This window comes from Euprymna scolopes, chromosome 5 (assembly GCF_053919585.1).
Source record: "Euprymna scolopes isolate OS-2025 chromosome 5, ASM5391958v1, whole genome shotgun sequence".
In the NCBI taxonomy this organism is placed as follows: Eukaryota; Metazoa; Mollusca; class Cephalopoda; order Sepiida; family Sepiolidae; genus Euprymna; species Euprymna scolopes.
This window is the reverse complement of record NC_136486.1, coordinates 103,746,428-103,766,427: the sequence shown is the minus strand read 5'-3', so window position 1 is coordinate 103,766,427 and position 20,000 is coordinate 103,746,428. Positions and strand designations below refer to the sequence as shown.

The window sequence follows — 20,000 nt, the reverse complement described above, 5'->3', positions numbered from 1 at the left end:
CTGCTTTCCACACAGTACTGACATGCAGAAGTTCAAGTGTAACGTGAACCGACATCTTGCTGCCCAAATCCCTACATAGTACCCCAGTAGTTGTTGCCCCTGATAGTAGCCCCCTACACCATGCTATTTTTTTTTATTTTTTTACTTTTAAAATCACTTATATATTGAGTGCAATATAATAATTAATAGAGAATCGACTATATAATAATACAAAGTCTGCATAAATTCAAATATATTTAAGCATATTTTACGACTGGGCAATGCCGGGAGGCTTGCTAATTATAAATAAATGCATGTATGCACAGCAATTTCCATCATTTGATTATTTTGATAAAATTGAATGTAAAAGTTGCTAGATCTTCCGAGGTGTGTCATTAGTGATTGAATGGAAAGTTGCTACCATTTTTTTTTTTTTTTTTTCTATTAAAGGTTTTCCGTTCACTCCTCAGGTGCGAGACAAAAGACAAAGCTGTGAAATCCCTCCCCAATTCATTCAGAAAGCGAGTTGCTGCTGTTTGTAGCCCAATCATTTTATTGTGCTCTTTACAGTTTGCCTCCGCTTTCGATGGGAACAGCCAGTGATAACTTTCGCTCTGTAGCCGTGAAAAATGCATTAGGCTTTCGAAACTGAGTGACATTCTGATGTCTCCTGGGTCATGTTTTGTGAAGTACCTAATCTTCTGTATCTAGAGCTCCTGTTCAATAATGACCTTATTAAAATTTGATTGGTAAAATCTTTTTCCTCTTGTGGTAGGGGGGGGGGGATGCGTGCATTGTGGAAAACTAGCATATGTAATTACTATTTATATGGGACTTGTTTGATGGAGACCCCCTCCCCCCGGTCCTCTTTCCCTTTTCTCTCAAACACCTTCAGTGTCCTTCTCCAATGCCAGTCTGTTGTTGTTACCCAACCTATGGCTGTCATCAGGTAGAGGCTGAACAAATGGTTTTGTGTAAATGGCCTTCTGATTACTCCTTAGAGACTTGTAAAGGAGAAAGGTGGCTGTGATGGTGTCTGCTTGAGTTGGAAGTGACAGCCACTCACTGATGAGACAGCAAGCAAGGAGAGGGCTGGGGCTGGGGATGGGGAGGTTGAATAGAGCTAGGGCTTTGTTTATTTGTAATTGGTTGAGGTGTGAAGGGAAAGGGAAGTGGAAGGAGGTTGATGCTGTTCCAGTAGTGGATACTATAATTGCTGATGTTGCTGCTGATGATGATTAGTGTGTGATAATGGAGTAAAAATCTAGAAAAACAAAATATTTATGATGGCTACTTCAACATCTTATGATTTTCTTTTCATGGTTTACTTCATATTTGTGACTTGGTGTTTGTTGCATCTTTAACTTTTGATTGAATTAGTTACAGAGCCTTCTTTTCTCTATTACTTTTTTTTCTTTTCATTTTCATTCTTTTTTCTTTTCATTCTTTTTTCTTTTCATTCTTTTTTTCTTTTCATTCTTTTTTTCTTTTCATTTTTCTTTTCATTCTTTTTTCTTTTCATTCTTTTTTCTTTTCATTCTTTTTTCTTTTTTCATTCTTTTCTTTTCATTCTTTTTTCATTCTTTTCTTTTCATTCTTTTTTCATTCTTTTCTTTTCATTCTTTTTTCATTCTTTTCTTTTCATTCTTTTTTCATTCTTTTCTTTTCATTCTTTTTTCATTTCTTTTCATTCTTTTTTCATTCTTTTCTTTTCATTCTTTTTTCATTCTTTTCTTTTCATTCTTTTTTCATTCTTTTCTTTTCATTCTTTTTTCATTCTTTTTTCATTCTTTTCTTTTCATTCTTTTTTGATTCTTTTTTCATTCTTTTCTTTTCATTCTTTTTTCATTCTTTTTTTTTCATTCTTTTTTCATTCTTTTCTTTTCATTCTTTTTTCATTTCTTTTCATTCTTTTTTCATTCTTTTCTTTTCATTCTTTTTTCATTCTTTTCTTTTCATTTTTTTCTTTTCATTTTTTTTCTTTTCATTTTTCTTTTCATTTTTTCATTTTTTTACTTTTCATTTTTTTACTTTTCATTTTTTTACTTTTCATTTTTTTTCTTTTCATTTTTTCTTTTCATTTTTTTCTTTTCATTTTTTTTCTTTTCATTTTTTTTCTTTTCATTTTTTTTCTTTTCATTTTTTTTTTCATTTTTTTTCTTTTCATTTTTTTTCTTTTCATTTTTTTCTTTTCATTTTTTTCTTTTCATTTTTTTCTTTTCATTTTTTTCTTTTCATTTTTTTCTTTTCATTTTTTTCTTTTCATTTTTTTCTTTTCATTTTTTTCTTTTCATTTTTTTCTTTTCATTTTTTTCTTTTCATTTTTTTCTTTTCATTTTCTATTTTTTCTTTTCTTTTCGTTTTATTCGTTTTTCTTTATATTTTTTTCTTTTTCTTTTTCCTTTTATGTTCCTTTTTAATCCCTTTTTTCATTTTTCTTTTCCGTTTTCCTTTCCCTTTTCTCTTTTTTATTCATTCATTTTTTTTTTTTACTAGGGAGGGGCACCACTTATCTAGGCCCAAGGACCACTCGAGAATAAGTGTTAATGAGTATTGGATAGACACGCCTTTATTAGTAAGAGTGGAACTTTGGTAAGGTTTTGTTATTTAAGAGGATAACTCAACAAGAATATATTTACATACATTTATTTATAGATTTGAAAACGGCCACATTATAGTCAACTGGGAAGCAGTTCTGCAGAATTGTTTCATGGATAGACAGTTCCATTTTTTTTTTCCTTCATCTTTTTCTTATTTGCTTTCTTTTCTTGTTATTCCTCCTCTTCACTAGGAGTTTTCATAGTCATTACTCACTGATAATAACCGATGGTGTTCACTAGATTCAGATTGACAACGAATCTCTCCAGATTTCCAATACTCTACTTCATTTGATAACCTTTGCAAATTATTTTGCATTATCCCAACAGCTGGTTACCATTGACTTTTCACTGGCAACGACCATTGGTTTTCACTGGAATTTGGGTGGCAATAAACCTTGTCAAGTTCCCAGTACACTTTGTACTCGTCCAGTGGAGGTCTGCTTAGTGCTTTCTCTACTCAGTCCTTCGATTCTCCTTGACTCTTCTATTATTATTATTATTATTAGCTAAATTCTGCTTGAAAATTTTTTTTATAAGAAAAGGCCAAATTGCAAGAACTTTACATCCATATTTTTTCCCCCATTTAGCTTTATTTCTTCCTTTCTCTTTTCCTCTTTTCTCTCTCATTACATTTTGTCTCGTCTTAATTCGACTGTTTCCATACTTTTCAACGATTCATGGATATGAGAGGTAGACAACTTTTCTTTCCTCAATGAATATCTTCCTTTAAAAAATGTCAGTCCATACTTTCAGTTTCAATATATATATACCACAACCATATATAACAAAGTTGTATGTTCTTTTAAAATAAATTTAAAAAATGGGACATTTATATGAATATCAATAAACACAAAAAAATTATATAATAGTAATAAATATAAATTGCCCAAGGGCACTTCCTACTACCACTACGTAGATGAGATTTTAATTTTTCTCCCTATATCTTCCAAAATAGAGAATATCACTGATAAATTAAATAAGATTGAACCCACTATTAACTATACGTATGAAAGAGAAAAGAACAACTCCATAACTTTTCTGGACATCAGTATCATAAATAACAATGATCATCTAAGTTTACAAATCCATCGGAAAGTAACGAATAAAAATGATTACATACATTTTTATTCTCATCACGATGATAAAGAGAAAAGAGGTATTCTAATAGGATTTTTTCTTGGGGAATATCTGAGAATATGCAGTGAAGAATACATCAAGGAAGAATTTGAATATATCGAACGTACATTTATGAACTTACAATACCCTCAACATGTTCTGACACACACACACACACACATATATATATATATATATATATATATATATATATATATGAGCAAACAGTTAATAAAATATGTTAAAAAACATTTTGAAATGAGTTAAAAACATATTTAATCTGAAAAGGAAACACTAGATAAATGGATAGTCCTTAATCCGTGGAGTTTCGAAGAAATACTCTCCTTCTCATCAGAGGGTAGGAATTAGCAAAATGCAGGATCGGATTTTGCATGCAGAAGTATTTGATGAAACAACAAGTAAGTCAAAGATCTTACTTGAAAACAAAATAAGTTAAGCAGAGGAAATATGGTGAATAAAAAGGTGATTACACATGAATGGATAGTCTGGTGGAAGATAAAAAATCCAGTGACGGTAAAATCCAAATGTAAAACTTCAAGAAAGTTAAAAGAATTTCCATTTGCACAAGTAAAATTCAAAGAAATTCCGTAATTGGAAGAAGATGGTCCATAATAATCCAAAGGCAGAAATCCATGGAATAATTCACAAAAATGTGTACAAGGAAAAAAATAATATTAATAAAAGAAAAATAAGATGTGCTTTTCACTCTACTTCCGAGACATAACTATAAATAAAACTGAGCCTACCCCTTGCAAATTTCACACAAAGGTAATTTATATGTCTGGCAATGTTAGATATCTTTTTGTAAAAAATTCCTCCGATAAGTATAGAAAAAAAATTTGATCTTAAAAAGTAGTTTTTCTCTCTTATAGATAAAAGAGGATTTTTACAGGGGAATATTTTGCATTACACCAGCCAGGAGAGATAATAAAATCTCAGCAAATCATTTATTCTTTAAAAAAACAGATTTATTGTCATCTGGAGATATAGCTTGGTGGTAGAGCATTTGACTACAGATCGAATGATTCCCTGTTCAAACCTGGCTTACCTCACTATATTATTTTAATTTTTTTTTTTTATTAATGAGTTCAATTTATGATAAAAGAAGGTACCATTTAAAATCGTTTGCATATTTTAAAATTAAACATTAGTCAGAAGTGACAGGGCATTCTTCATCAAGCCCAAATATCAGCTGACTTGATATTGTAAACAACGGAATTTGATGAATGACATTATCATTATTCCAAATTAGTTCACCAGGTAAATTATTCCTCGTAATATATAATATTCAGTAGAGGATTGATTTTATAATAATACTTATTCAATTTGCATAAATTTAAACATGTTTAAGCAAATTGTATGGCCAGGCAATGCCTGGCATCCAGTTAGTATTAAATTTAAACATAGTAAATAAGAAAATGGGGGAAAGAGAGAGATTTTAGTAATTTACCCTTTGTTTTTTTTTATTAAATTATTTTAAATAATTACTGTTAATACACTAAACTATTGTGTGTGTATATATATATATATATGACAATAAAATCTAAATAAAACAAATGTACGTATGTATGTGTTTGCTTAACTGATAAACTCTTAAACTACTGGTCACATAACACTGAAATTAACAAGACATAGTAATCATAAAACAAAGATGGTTCATAACGAGTAAAATCTTTGTTTGGATGTGTGAATTAAATGTATAGAACTATGTTAAGTTGAAATGCAAAATGTGCATTTCAACTTGCCCACATATTTTTTATTAGTTTTATGCATGCACCAATTCAATCTTTAGCTAGAATTAGTTTAATTTTAAATCTTATCTGTCAGGTTAGTTCAAATGGTAGGGAATGCGGCTGGAAAGCTAAATTTGTTGGTTTCGATTCTAATGGGCATTTTTTAAAAAGCTTTTGAAATCCGTTCTTTATAATATTCGATAGATAATGTCATAATAAATACAAAATCTGCATGAATTAAAATATATTTAGTCATATTTTATGACTGGCAAGACCCCTCCTCCCTGCTAGTTACAAATAAATAACATCAAACATTAATTTATTTTGAACTGTTTACAAAATAATTATGCTAATTAAATAGTAAAATAGTTGTGTTTTTTGGTTAATTCTGTATATATTGTATTTCCAAATATTATTAAAAAGCTGTTTTGATGGTAATATAGGAATGATAATGAAAAAAAAAAAAAGAACTTTTGTGTTTATTGATTTGAATGATGTGTTATTTGTACGTTGGTTATTATTTTCACATCTTAACTGATATAGCTTCAGACGTTTTTTTTTTTTTTTTGCTGCAATTATGTAGATTGTATCAAATATTTGCATGGTTAGCAAGTAATAAAGCTAATAAAAATGGAGTTTGCAAGTATTTTCCATTAATTTACTGGTTTCTGACTGAAATTTTAAAGATAGAAGATAATAGGTAAAAATGTTTCTGAATTTTTGAGATGAGGATTGATAATTCATATTGTTTGGATTATTTAAATTATACTTCTCATCTTGGGTGTTATTCACACAAGTTTTCGGGCAATGTCACCTCCGACCTTCTTCAGGTGTATCTTTTCAAAATCTGGAATCTGCACAGAATTTGAATGGAACCCTTTATTTAATTCATGTATCCGTGGCGTAGTGGATAAAGTACTTGGTAATATTCAATTGTAAGTTATACTCTCCTGGAGGTTGAATGTTTAATTCTCAGTACAGGCAACATTCAAAATGCAATTGCGAATTATTTAAGACTGGTTGCCTGGGTGTTTGGAGGTGTGTGTTCAGCAAAAGAAGAAAAAAAGTAGTCGGCAGGCAGGCTCAAACCCGTACCGCGAAGGAGGAAAAGAATGTGAAGAAAAAAACAAAACGTGATGTCTTTGCTGTTGTGTCCATCACCAAATTAGAAGTGACAAAGGTTTAAATTAAGGCTAGTCAATCAAAAAGAGGGGATGACTTTTGGAAATATCAGCAAAAAAAACGACCCCCTCCATAAAGAAAAGTGCCCATTTGAGGGTGAAAGAATTAATGTCTTGCCAATTTTTCGATATTTGTCATCCAAAAGGTCGAGCTTCAAAACGATACCGATCTTGTGAAGATCCGTCGCCTCTGTCGAAAGCTTTAGGCGAGCATACAAACATATGTACATCCATACATTTAAATAGATAGGTGAGATTTATAATACAATTGCGAATTATTTAAGATTTCTACCTATTTATGACTGATGGAACAAAAGAATGCTACCCCTGTAGATTAAATAAAGGGTTCCGTTCAGATTTCAGTGCAGATTCCTGAATTCGACAAGGTATGCCTAAAGAAGGTCGGAGGTTACATCGACCGAAACATTGTATGAATAACACGGAAAATTAGAACAGTAGTCTGAATAATGAGTAAATATGTTTCAGAACTTTTTGAACGTGGATTGATAATTAATAACTTTTTATCGGTATAATTCAAATTATGTTTCTCATCAGTGATATAATCGGTGATAAACTTGGAACATGTAGCAGAGGAACAGGAAGTGACCAAATATGTCCATCTCAACAAATTTGTGACCCACGTAGGACTTTCTCGACAGCCTTGATCTGCTAATGACACCACATTGAGAATTGACTTTGCTTTACAAGCGACTCTTCATTGTCACTATATGTGGAAACGCCTTGAATCTTCTCTTGGTTTGCCAAGAGAACATGAGTTCAATGAAACTTCCTAATATTTACATATTAGTTTTGAAAAAAAGTAAATGTCTAATAAATTAATATTTAATAAATATTATTTCCCTGCAAATCGGAAAAAAACTTTTTATATTGTTGAGATTGGTTGTTTAGGTTATTTTGTTTTACAAAACATTTCCTTCATTGACTTAGCTTTATGAGTGCCTCTCCATAATCACTATTCATGGAACCAGCTTGAGTGAGATCAGGTTGCGGAAACGCTGCTTTCAGACTGAAGTGTGACTGAGGTACGGAAACGCCCGCTGAAGCATGAATGACCAAGGTGCGAAAATGCCACCTCCAGCTGAAGTGTGACCGAGGTGTGGAAACGCTGGCTGAAATGTGACTGAGGCACGAAAATGATGGTTGAAGCATGACCGAGGTGCAGAAACACCACCTCCAGCAGAAGCGTGACCCAGGAACCGAAATATAATTTCTGGTTGAGATGTGACCGAAGAACAGAAACACTAGCTATTTCCAACTAAATCTGCACCGTTGGAAATCACAGGAGATTTTTTCTCTTTTTTATTTCTTTTCAAAACTAAAACAAATAATTCAACATATTGGAGTGTATGTATTATTAAATATAATATCTCCTCCACCCAACATCACAGAAAATATTTATTTTTGTGTGTTTTTTATTGTAAAAAAAAAAAAAAAAAAAAATAATAATTTTTTATCAGTATTATATATATATATATATATATATATATATATATATATATAATTTAATCAAGTCTCCTCTGAAATAAGAAATATTTGACACCGCATCATTCTGTGTTGAAGCAGTTTGATTAAAGAAAAGGATAGAAACAAACCGTTTTTTTTTTTCCCAATCGAAGAATAAATCTTTACCCCTGCAGACCATGAAGCGGGTTGACTTTTCTTGAACTTATATAAGAAGGTTTATCGCAGATAATAAAAAAAAACATATAAATAAGAAATATGTTAGCATAGTGGAGATATTTTCTTGAAACAAAAGGATGGGATGAAAATAAAAAAAATCAAAAAAATCAATGAAAACTAAAATAAACAAAAATATAGACAAAGGAGAAATTGAAAAAAATTTTTTTTTTTTTTTTTGCTTTTTATATAAAAATGTCTCTCAGAAAAGATGAAAAGAAAAATGACAAGTGTGAACTCGATGAAAACAAAAGCAAAGTAGATCCAAACATAGAATTGCAGAAACATTCATCGCAAGATGAAAGATAAAAAAAAAAAAAAAAATTACAAGAAAAATAAAATTAGCAACAAAAACTGAATCTTATGGAAAATAAAATTTAGAATATACTTGTTTTGGTCCTCTTGTTTTGTGGCATCTCAACTCTTTAGGTTATTTATTCATTTTATTTTTTAGTTTTATTTATTTATTTATTAATAAAAATTGACCCAGACAAAGTGTGAAACCACTTGATGTAAAGTGCTAACAAGAATGAAAAATGATTATCACAAAGACAGAAGATGCCTATTTGTCCTAATCTGAAAAAGATCAAGCCTGTAGGTAGGAGGAAAACAATCAGCAGGAAGAGAGTTCCACAAGTTTGCAGTTCTTACAAAAGGAGCTACAGGAATAGGAATCTGAATTACAATGAAGTATCAAAAACGCGAATCGATGTGAGCCAATAAGCCAACTAATCAAATGAGCTGGAACAAAGGAAAAAATGAATAGATCAGGCAGTTCTAAAGAACACATGCCATTATAGTATTTATAGAAAAGACTGAGACTAATGACAGCACCTCTGTAAGAGAATAGGATGCAGAGAAGCAGAAATGGATGGGCCGATCATATTGTCGATACATTTCTGCACCTTATCAAGAACTCTCAAATGGGATAGGTGTAATTAGTTTTACACCCACTATCTTATCTCGCTCACTCTGCATCTTGTAAATTCTAGCTCAATTTATCAGTATAGTCGTTAATCTTGCCCGGTGTCATTAGATGTTACACTCAGACCCACACGTTTTAATGGAGACAGTTCCAAAGGAAAAAAAAAAAAAAAAATTCTACTCGGCTTTTTCAGTTAAAATGGTTCGTTCAAAATAACGCATACCTCTCATTTTAAAAGTTGCTTAGTTTATCACATCTGCGATGTAGTTAAGTTTCTTGCTACCACAGACCAAACGTTCATCTCTCCTGGCACAAAATTTTTTTTTTTTCTCTCTCTTCTCTTCCTCTGCTGTGACGTCATTTCGCGCACTGGCTTGATCATTTGCATATTTGGTATATGGCTGCTGCTCCCTACTACAAGTGCAATCGGCTCCATTACATCAACATTTACAAAAACTCAACTGTCCGCCCTCTGATTTAACTCTCTAGGGCCGCCCGTGCTATATATGGCACAATCCTAATCAGGAAGATTATAGCCCAAGGTGACAGATATGTCAGATTTCAAAATTTCAGGTTTTTAAATGAATTCACTTTTTTTGTTCAGATTCATGATTCTTGATCCAATAAAATCTATAATTTCAAATTTCAGAATTTTTGTTCAAGTATTAATATGTTCAAGCCACAAAAATAATACCCTCTGAAACATTTTAAAAAGTTAAAAAATACTTGAAGTTATCGACATAAACATTCAATCTACAATCAATATTATTGCTTATCAAACTAGTCATATTTAAAAATACTTGGTATATGATACTACTCTTATCCAGTGACCAAAATTAATTCTGACACGCAAGATTTAGAGCATTATGGTTTTCTCTCCAACACTCTGCCATATGTCTACAAATACACAACCTCCTTGCTCGCAGTTGCTATTGAGATTCCTCTTTTCGTCAGTCTTCCTTTTTTTTCTTCTCTAGTCGTCTTGTTCATTTGCTTTACTTATGCGATGATGATTCCACGTAGAACTGAAAACGTTTGTGACACCTCTATGGAACTTACATTAATCTTTCTTTGATTTTCACATATAAAAGAATAAGAAAAATCAAAAACAAAAAGGTATAATTAAACAGAAGCTTTCTCTTATTTTAAACAATGTTTGTTTAAATGAACTTATGTGCTAAGTAATAATCATTTCTAAGTGACAGTCATCTTGAGGTCTAGGAGTGAATTCATACAAATATATAAACACTATTGTCTGATCATAAAATACATAATTTTTTTTTTTTGTACAAAGGAGTGACCACTTATCAAGGCCCAGAGGCCACTCGAGGATAAGGGTTAATAAGCGTACAGTGGTCAATAGGACAATGTCGTAATAATTGTTAGTAGTGGAAATTTGGTAAATTGGATTACTTAAGTGGGATGGCTCATCAAGAACTTGTTTATGTTGGACTTGAAAATGATCACATTATAGTCAGCTGGAAAGCAGGCAAAAGGAAGAGTTCCACAGGTGTGCAGTTCTTAAATATCTTATTTTAATTCATGCAGATCTTTATTCTAATAATCAATCCTGTATTGATTATTATGTTGTATCCAATAGATAGTAGTGCCCTCACCCCCGGCATGCCCAGTCATAAAATATGCTTAAATATGATATTTTAATTCATGCAGATTTTGTATTTATTATACAGAACCAGTTATCTATTGAATATTATAGTAATGATTATAAATGTTTAAAAAAATAAAATAACTCTGTTGCCATCAGCTAGAATCAAAACCAAAACATTTAGCACTTCAGCCTTAAATCGCTACTGCTTCAGCTATCAACAGATAAATAAGAAACGTTAAAAGTTGAGCGACTGCAACCTATGAAGGTATATTTTTGCATGTGCAGAAGTAATAGATTTTATTGGCTTACTCTTGCCAAGGTCAACTGTTTTTTTTCTTTTTCAAGTTTGACACCTGAGTGGCTATTTTATCAGCTAAAAACCAAATCAAAATTGTTTGACAGGTCCAAAGTTCCTATATATAAAGTTTCAAGTTTGTAGTCGCAAAATTGGGAGAGGAGTTTGTTAGAGACGTTCTTCATGCACCCAAGGTTATTTTATATAATTATATGTTCATATGCTACAACTTTATTATCCTAAATGTTACACAATTATACACAATGTAGAAAATATGCAAAAATAAAAGTGAGTGTAATAGTTAAATGAACCAATTTTCTAATAAAAAACCATAAAAGTGAATAATTAAAGTTCATTTTTTTTTTTTTTTTCAAAGAATATGCAAATTAATTAACCTTTATTTAGTCATTCGCATGTACATGATGTAACAGCCTATGTTAAGGAGTTTGTTTGAAACATTTTTAATCAGAAAAAAGTAGCCTTTTAATATCAACCAGTAGGACCTGTGGAAATTCCACAGAGGACTTTTTCATATACGAATATATTGATGTTGGCATTCTGTGGATGTTCAGCTTAAATGGAGACACCCTGATATTATACTGGCTCTTTTGTTAAAACTGCAAAAATATTTATCTAAGCTAGTAAGGGACACCCGTCATAGCTCGGTCATAAGATATGTTTAAATATATTTTAATTTATGCAGATTTCGTATATATTATTATAGAGTTAATTTTTTTTTTTATTGATTCTTATATATTATAAAGTTGTAATTTCAAAAAAAAAAAATATCTATATGATTTGGGTGCATCAGCTTAAATTGAAACCAAAACTTATGAAAATATGTGTGTGCGTATATATATATATATATATATATATGAGTTCCTTCAGCTATAATCGAAATCAAAACTTATGAAGAATTTAGTAAAATTATTTATTACATAAATGGAAAGTCATAACAATTAAGCAACAATCAGAAGAAAAAAAAGATTTAAGCGTGGCACACAAAATAACACGCACTATCGTATTAATATATAGATGTAAATGCAACAGAAAAATTCAACTTTACATTGATATAGATATACACATATCTAACTTTATATGGATTGATATTCATATTATTTGGATTATTCGGACTCCTGTTCTCATCTTGAGTGTTATGGTCACAATGTTTCAACCACTGTAACCTCAAACTTTTTTCAGGTGTAATATGTTGAACTCTAGAATTTTTCTGTCAAACTCTGGAATCTGCACAAAATTTTGAACAGAACCTTTTATTAAATCCACAAGGATAGCATGCTTTTGTTCTGTCAGTTGGCTGCCTTTTTAAGCTCACACTGTAAAATGTATCGAACCATTCTGAAGGTCTGGTGCTACCATATCAGGCTGTCTTAAGATATTGGTTTCTTGACTTTAATGTACCAAACATTGATGTTATATATTTTTTTTATTTCCCTTTGTAGAACTCAACTATGTTCTACAAAGTCAAAAAACAATTGTCTACAAAACAACCAAACCAAACATCATGAATAAATATTTAAAGATTTAAACAACTTGAAGCATGAAAAATTTTCCAAAATTATTTGATGCAACATTAAATAATCCAAAAAGGATTTATATGCCATAAAACAAAACAACCAAACCAAATCTCGTGAAGAGGGGGTAAATAAAATATGTAAAAACAAATAAATGGCAAAAGCTTATATTCCAAATTTCAAGATTTTTCCATCTTATAATTTATTTCTTTAAGTATGTTGACATGCGCAATTCTTGGCAGCACCTGTTTCATAGCATGCTGTCAAGAATTGTGCATGTCAGCATACTTAGAGGAGGGAATAAATTATAAGATGAAAAACATCTTGGAATTTGGAATATAGGCTTTTGTCATTTATTTGCTATATGCTCTGTAATTATATTGAGCTTCATGAATTAATGGATTGGTATAAAAGGTGAAATATAATTGAAAAAAGAAACATTTTTCATACACACACACATTATGTAAGTATATATATATATATATATATATATATATATATATATATATATATATATATATATACACACACACTCATTGCCCTTGATTATAGTATGTTGAATGTTTTCATTCGCTTTTATGATTATATTTCCATTTTCAGAAACAACAATGTCTTCGGAAGCAGCAAAAGTGAGGATCCGACACAGCTTTTGGCGACATTCCAAGTAACAGAATTTGTTGGAATTGTCTCTTTGCTGTATGGTATGTTGCTGCACTCTGGAGCACAGAGCCGTGGGGACATGCCACCATCTGTATTGCCGGTTCATACCTTAGCTGTCATTTCTACAGGCCTTCGGATGCTTAACCACATTGCCACTCTTGATCTTCAAGTTTTTCAGGTAAGATTTTTTTTTCTCTCTCTTCTTGGTCATGTTGGTTTGAAAGCATTTTTAAAATTTTATTACCGATGCCTCCGTTCAGTCTCGAAAGACAAAGGATACCCCTGTAGGGGCAGTTGCGTGTGTAATTATAAGGCAAGGGTCGTGCAATCCCTAACCACAACTCTCCTGAAACGACACTGTTTGGGTCCAGTGTCAAGGAGAAGACCAGGACGACTGGAAACAATGCCGAGATAAGCAGAGAGCACATACAGCACCTGGAAGTCCCAGATAGTCACCCATTTAGTACTGACCAGGCTCAACATTGCTTAACTTCGGTGATCCAGCGGGAACCGGTGTGTCAATATGATTATGCCGTATAAATTTTATTATGGTTACTGTGAAAGCATTGCAAAGGTTGCTACCAAGAAGGTGCGCTCCCTCTAGAGAGTACTAGATTACTAGAGAGTATCCTATATCTTTAAAAAGCCACAATTCGCCCATACATAGAGTATTGTTTCCACATCTGAGCTAATGCATCTATCACTACTCCCTCATTCTTAGACGGGGTCCAAAGAAAAGAGTCTCAAATCCAATAGGTTCTGCATCATCGCTACAATGTTGCATCCCTAGTACCTTAATCGAATGTGCTCTGATGAACTTATAAAAAATTTATGCCTCTCCGACGTACATACTTCCGACTAACCAAACCAGCAACAAAATCTCACCCCTTCACTGTTGAAGTCCCTACATGTCGGAAAGCTTTCTTACTCTACTAGTTTCTTCTCTCGGACGGCTAGACTTTGGAATTCCCTTCCTGTTTTCTGCTTCTCTGATGCTACTAACCTGCAGAAGTTTAAATTAAATGTGAACAGGCATCTTGCTGCACAACTTCTCACATAGTCCCCGGTTAGAGATGCTCCAAGATAGTAGCTCTCTATGTTTCAAGTGGCAATATCCCTTGTTTGAAGTGAAATGGTGTTAAAAATAAAACAAAAAAAAAAAAGCTGATTGATTTCTCTTGTATTTGTGAACAGCCTTCCACTGGCTGTTTCGATTCGTGCCTTAAAATAACTTGGTTTGAAAATGATGTTTTTTTTTTTTTTTATTTGATTCCATGTAGGAAATGAGAGAGATTGTTCTTTGTTTGCTATTCGACCAATTCCATCAACTCTTTCAGACGGAATCATGATAATGTCAGCCAATGACATTATCATGTTTCAAGGGTTGGCTTCTCATAGAAACAAAAGCGCTATTTGTTATAAAAAAGCAAAGAATATACATGATACAAATTAGTCCGACAGTGACTTTGTTGCTGTCAAGACTAAAGTTTGTTTGTACCAAATATGATTGGATTGTGAATTTTATTAAAAATTCCATGGGTAGCATTTTTTTGGGGGGGATTATCCAGTATTAATTGAAACCAAATTGGGTGCTTGTTAAGATAGTCAACAGATTGATTTTTTTTTTTTAAATATGTGGTTATAAGGAAAAACAACAGTACTTAGTTGTCATGTGTCATGTTGAAAATAGTAATATATCCAAAAATTACAAAAATTCATAGAGTAGAACAATTGCTATTGTGCTTTTAGTAAAAAAAAAGTCTATCACTATAAAAGCTAAAATGTTGGTCGCCATTAAAGTGGCAAAAAGGGAGATAACTATGTCCCCTATATTTGCAATCTTCAAGGTGTAGGGAAAATACAATTTCAACCAATTTTGCATAAAAATTACTTTTAACTATAAATAATTTTTTACTCTATGAATTTTCATAATTATTACTATTTTCAAGATGACAAGTAAGTACTGTTGTTTTTGCTTAAAACCATATTTTTTAAAAAGATCAATCTGTCCCCTCTAAGCATCCCAAATTGATATAAAATTTTAACTAATTTTATTATAGTAATGTTGTTTTAATCTCTATTCATAAAATTATTTGATTTAAGTAAACTTTTCAATGTTTTAATACACTTTAAACGCCACTCTCCCATGATAAAACAATATACCAAAAATGAAAAAAAAATCTTTATGCCGTACATAACCTGACAGAATGAAAAATTTTTATGATGTACATACTCATCACAGAACTAAGATGTCATATTCTAAAAATCATGTGGGTTTGGCTAGTAACTTTTCTATTTGGCTAGTAAACGAAAATATTTAGTTGTCAAAGGTCAACTAAAGATAAGTTTGTCCGGAGAGCCCTGGTTAATGCAAGAAACTGGCCCAACTTTTGCATTTATTCATTTAGATCATCCTAGCCTTTTCTTATTGGAGAATAGCTTTTATTACTATTCTCACTGTTTAGAAATATTTTAAGTAACCATTTATTTTGTTGATTCATATTGCACCCTATCCCGCCTCCTAACAGCAACTCCATTTTGCCTAATAGAATGTAATTGGTGGCTTTAAGGCAACTTTCTTCCCTCTAATGAAAATCTCTTAACTTCACTCCGAATTTTATACATGCGTGTTGGAAATGGAGATATTAAATGGATGCCTCTAAACTAGATTACCCTTAATTATTCCTGTTCATATTTCGTAAAGTTTGTTTATTATTCACGTACATTATGCCATTTGTCGTTCATGTTTGGCCAGCAATTTTGTAATATTTCGAAATGAGTCTAAACAATTTCTCAATGCCTCTTGTTGGAAGTGGAGGGATGGGTGGGAGAGAAATGAAAAGTGTATTGCTTTATTTCTGCTGCTGGCCATCTAAATATGGTAAAGTCATAATCCCCCTCTTATTATCCAATTAAAGCCCATCAAATTCTCCGACACCTTTTATTCCGCCATTTTTCTATTAGGTTGTTGTTTTCCCAGAAACCCACCCCCTTTTCATCTCTATTTTCCGAACAAGTGTTTTGCTTGTTTCTGTATTTCTTTCTTGCTTCTGCCTTCCTTGGTTCCATCATTTCTCTCTGTTTTTTTTTTATTTTTATGAACGGCTTGTGTTGACCATAATTGGTGTTCACTTTGTTGCTTGTTTGTAAATAGAAGAAAAATAGGAGGAGCAGACAGAATGCACAGGTCGTCTTGGTCTTGAAGGTGAAAGAGAACTTTGGGAAAAGAAGTTATAAATGATTGCCAGTTCTTTACCCCCCCCCTTTTTCTCTGCCTCCTTTTGATGCCTTGAGCGATCTGCAACAATAACAATTCTCAGAGATCGAATGGTTACCTTCTTGATATTTGTTGGTCTGCACTGAAATACGACCAACCGATTCAAGGGAGATTACTTCTCTTCACCTAAGGCCAAATACTTCTTTTTCTTCTTCAGCTAATAATGTTCATGAAATTACCCCCCCCCCCCGTCTCCTCATAGAATTTTATTGTACACTCTTATTTTCCTCTGCTTCTGGCTATTTTTATTGTCATTTTAAAGATGTGTAGCCAAATGAGGTGCCTTCAAGATGAAGTGTCTATCCTTTCTCCTAAAATAGTAAACAGGAAATGTCCATTCATATATGGAAATTACAGGAGGAAGTCTGAGAGCGTTGATAGACTACGATTTTTGGTTTAAAAGGAGAAGAGTGATTCTAAAGACATGTTCGTTTTTTTTTTCTTCTTTCAATAAATAAAAATAATTCCTGTAAAAAAAACAAAAAATAAATAAAAATAGTTTGTCGATTGTTGTGAAATTATTAAACTAGTGGAACTCGTGGAAATTCACAAATATTTAATCAACAAATATCTTTTGATAAAGCTGATATTTTTCTGGGTAGTGAAAAAAAAAACAGTTTTTGGGACAGAAAACCCAATAACATGCAGCAAGTATGAGTTTATTAAAATTTTTATGAAAATAGTGCCCATTGCATTTTAGATATAGAACTGACAATAATGAGATTAATTAGTAAGTACTCATAAATATTCAGAAAATAATCTTGTGCTACATAGTTCAGTACAAATAATAAAATCACATTGTAAGAGACAATTTTTAATTTACTTCTTCAATCCAGCACCTCTTGGCAGACAATGTTTTTTTTTTTTTTTTTGTTTTTTTTCCTGCTCCGTTTCTTTCAAATATTCCTTTTTTTATGGTAACGTTTCATTGACTTTTTTTTTTTTTTTCACTGAAGAAATGCATGTTGAAATTATAAGTTTCCTTCTCACACTATTGCAACGATGATCATATATTATTACAATGATATTCAAAAACAAAGTTACATCAAAGGGAGGGTACTCTCATATTCTTGTCCAGGGTTGGCAGATTGTCCTTTTTAAAACCAAATTTGGCCTTTTTTGAAGCAACTTGGCAGTTAAATTATATTCAGCTTTTTTTCAAAGTGTAACAAACGATCTAAGAAAAGAACAAGCAGAATATATATATAAAAATAAATATAAAAAAATGCCAATATATAAAAATAAATATAAAAAAATGCCAAGAAAAAGAATATTCCAAAAAATGTCAAGTTTAAAAAAGAATATTCCAACGCATGTTTAGGCTTATTGCTGAATATATATATATATATATATACATTAGCTGGCAAGCTATGTGCTAAATAGCAAAACATTATTTTGCTAAAAAAAAAACTTGAGAGGAGTCATTTATTGAAAATCCAGTGGTTAGGGGGAAAAAAACCCTTAAAATTTTTGTGTTCTTTGTCGAATAACTTATTTTTTTAATTTACTGAATTTACTTCCAAATTTTCAGTTTATATATACACACACACAAACACATACGCATCAAGTGCGCTTGAAAGCCAAATCACAACGTAATATTAGGAAAATAAACAAATATTTTACTTGTTTGGAATTTATAATATAAATATATTTCAGAGATATACTCAATCTTTAGTATGTTTTTTTTTCCTTTTTCCTTTTCTTTCTTGCCATGTTGTAAAGTTGGGGAAAGAAATGTCTGTAAAGATCCGCGCGTTGTTTTTAGCGGTTGTATTTTGAAATGTTTGAACTGTGCGTAGGCAATGCGAGAATAGCATCAAAGGTGTGAGTTAATATAGAAACATTGATTTAATTTGAATGAAATAAAATATGCATCAAGTGTGCTTGAAAGCCAAATCACAATGTAATATTAGGAAAATAAACAAATATTTTGCTTGTTTGAAATTTATTCATTATAAATTTCAAACAAGCAAAATATTTGTTTATTTTCCTAATATTACATTGTGATTTTGCTTTCAAGCACACTTGATTTATATTTTATTTCATTCAAATTAAATCAATGTTTCTATATGAACTCACACCCTTGACATATACATATATTGATACTCCTATACATGTTTTTTTTTTTTTTTTGTGTGTGTATTGATATTCATATTAAAAGCCCTTTTTTCTATTTATTTACAAAGAAATTATAACTTTGTTGTATATGGGTCGTAAAATTGCATTTATCTGCTAAAGATCTAGCTAATTTGCATATTCTTTTAAACATTTATTTTAATTAATTGCCTATTAATTTTTTCGGTTTTCTAATGGGATGATCATCTTTAGTTAACTATTACGTGTAATTATATTCATGCAGATATTCTACATGATTTATACTTGCGTAAAAAGATAATAGTAAACACAAACCTCTTTCTATATATATTTATGTATATATTTTTTTTAAAACTTGCCTATAAAACTGCTGTCAGTTTTAGTCTACAAACAGGAAACTTAATATATAGGGTATTCGAACCCATGCAAAACTTTATATTTACGTTTTACCCAGGGAAAATTGGTGCAAAAGTATGAAAATTTAAAAAAAAAAAAAAAAAAAAAAAAAAGTTTGCCAGATGGCGGTCGAACGACAGCATTATAGATATGCATGCATAACGTTATAGCTATTGGTTCTCGTTTTAATTTTAAGCATTGCAGCAAATGTCTTCATAGCTCAGGCATTAACATCAAAGGAAAAAGTAAATCGCAGCTAAACATTTTGGTTTTGATCCTTGGTGGTCACACACGAGTCATTTTTTAAAAACTTTTAAATCATTACTATATATATTACTAAATATAATAATAAATATGAAATCTGTATTAAATTAAAATATATTTAAGCATATTTTACGACCGGGCAATGCCGGGCGGCTTGCTAATGCGTGTATGTATGTATGTATGTATGTATATATATATATATATATATATATATACCACATACACACATGCATATATATTTATATATATATACCACATACACATATTTATTTATATATATATATATATATATATATATATACCACATACACACATGCATATATATTTATATATATATATATATATATATATATATATATATATATATACACCACATACACACATGCATATATATTTATATATATATATATATATATATATATATATATGTTTAGTGTTCAATAATAAAATGAACGTCTTTGTATGAACGTGTGGGGAGGTTCATACGTGCTTGTCTGTTATGAATTTTCTGTTTCACCTCCTCACATTTTATGAACGGCCACCTCATCTGTTTAATTAAGATGAATAAAACTTTTCATGCATGAAAGACACAAGGAGATGTTTGCTGAATTTTCTTAAAG

The 20,000-nt window shown here is 31.0% G+C and overlaps 1 protein-coding gene across 10 annotated transcripts in view; it reads left to right on the top strand.

The window, feature by feature from the left end:
* The window catches only part of LOC145276941 (S phase cyclin A-associated protein in the endoplasmic reticulum-like), a 559,542-nt gene that overhangs the window by 440,530 nt on the left and 99,012 nt on the right, over positions 1-20,000 (top strand). For all 10 annotated transcript variants that reach the window (XM_080128440.1, XM_080128441.1, XM_080128445.1 and 7 more), the window contains one exon: positions 13,290-13,527. In XM_080128440.1, coding sequence (XP_079984566.1) covers positions 13,290-13,527 — 238 coding nt within the window. The remainder of the gene's footprint in view (positions 1-13,289; positions 13,528-20,000) is intronic.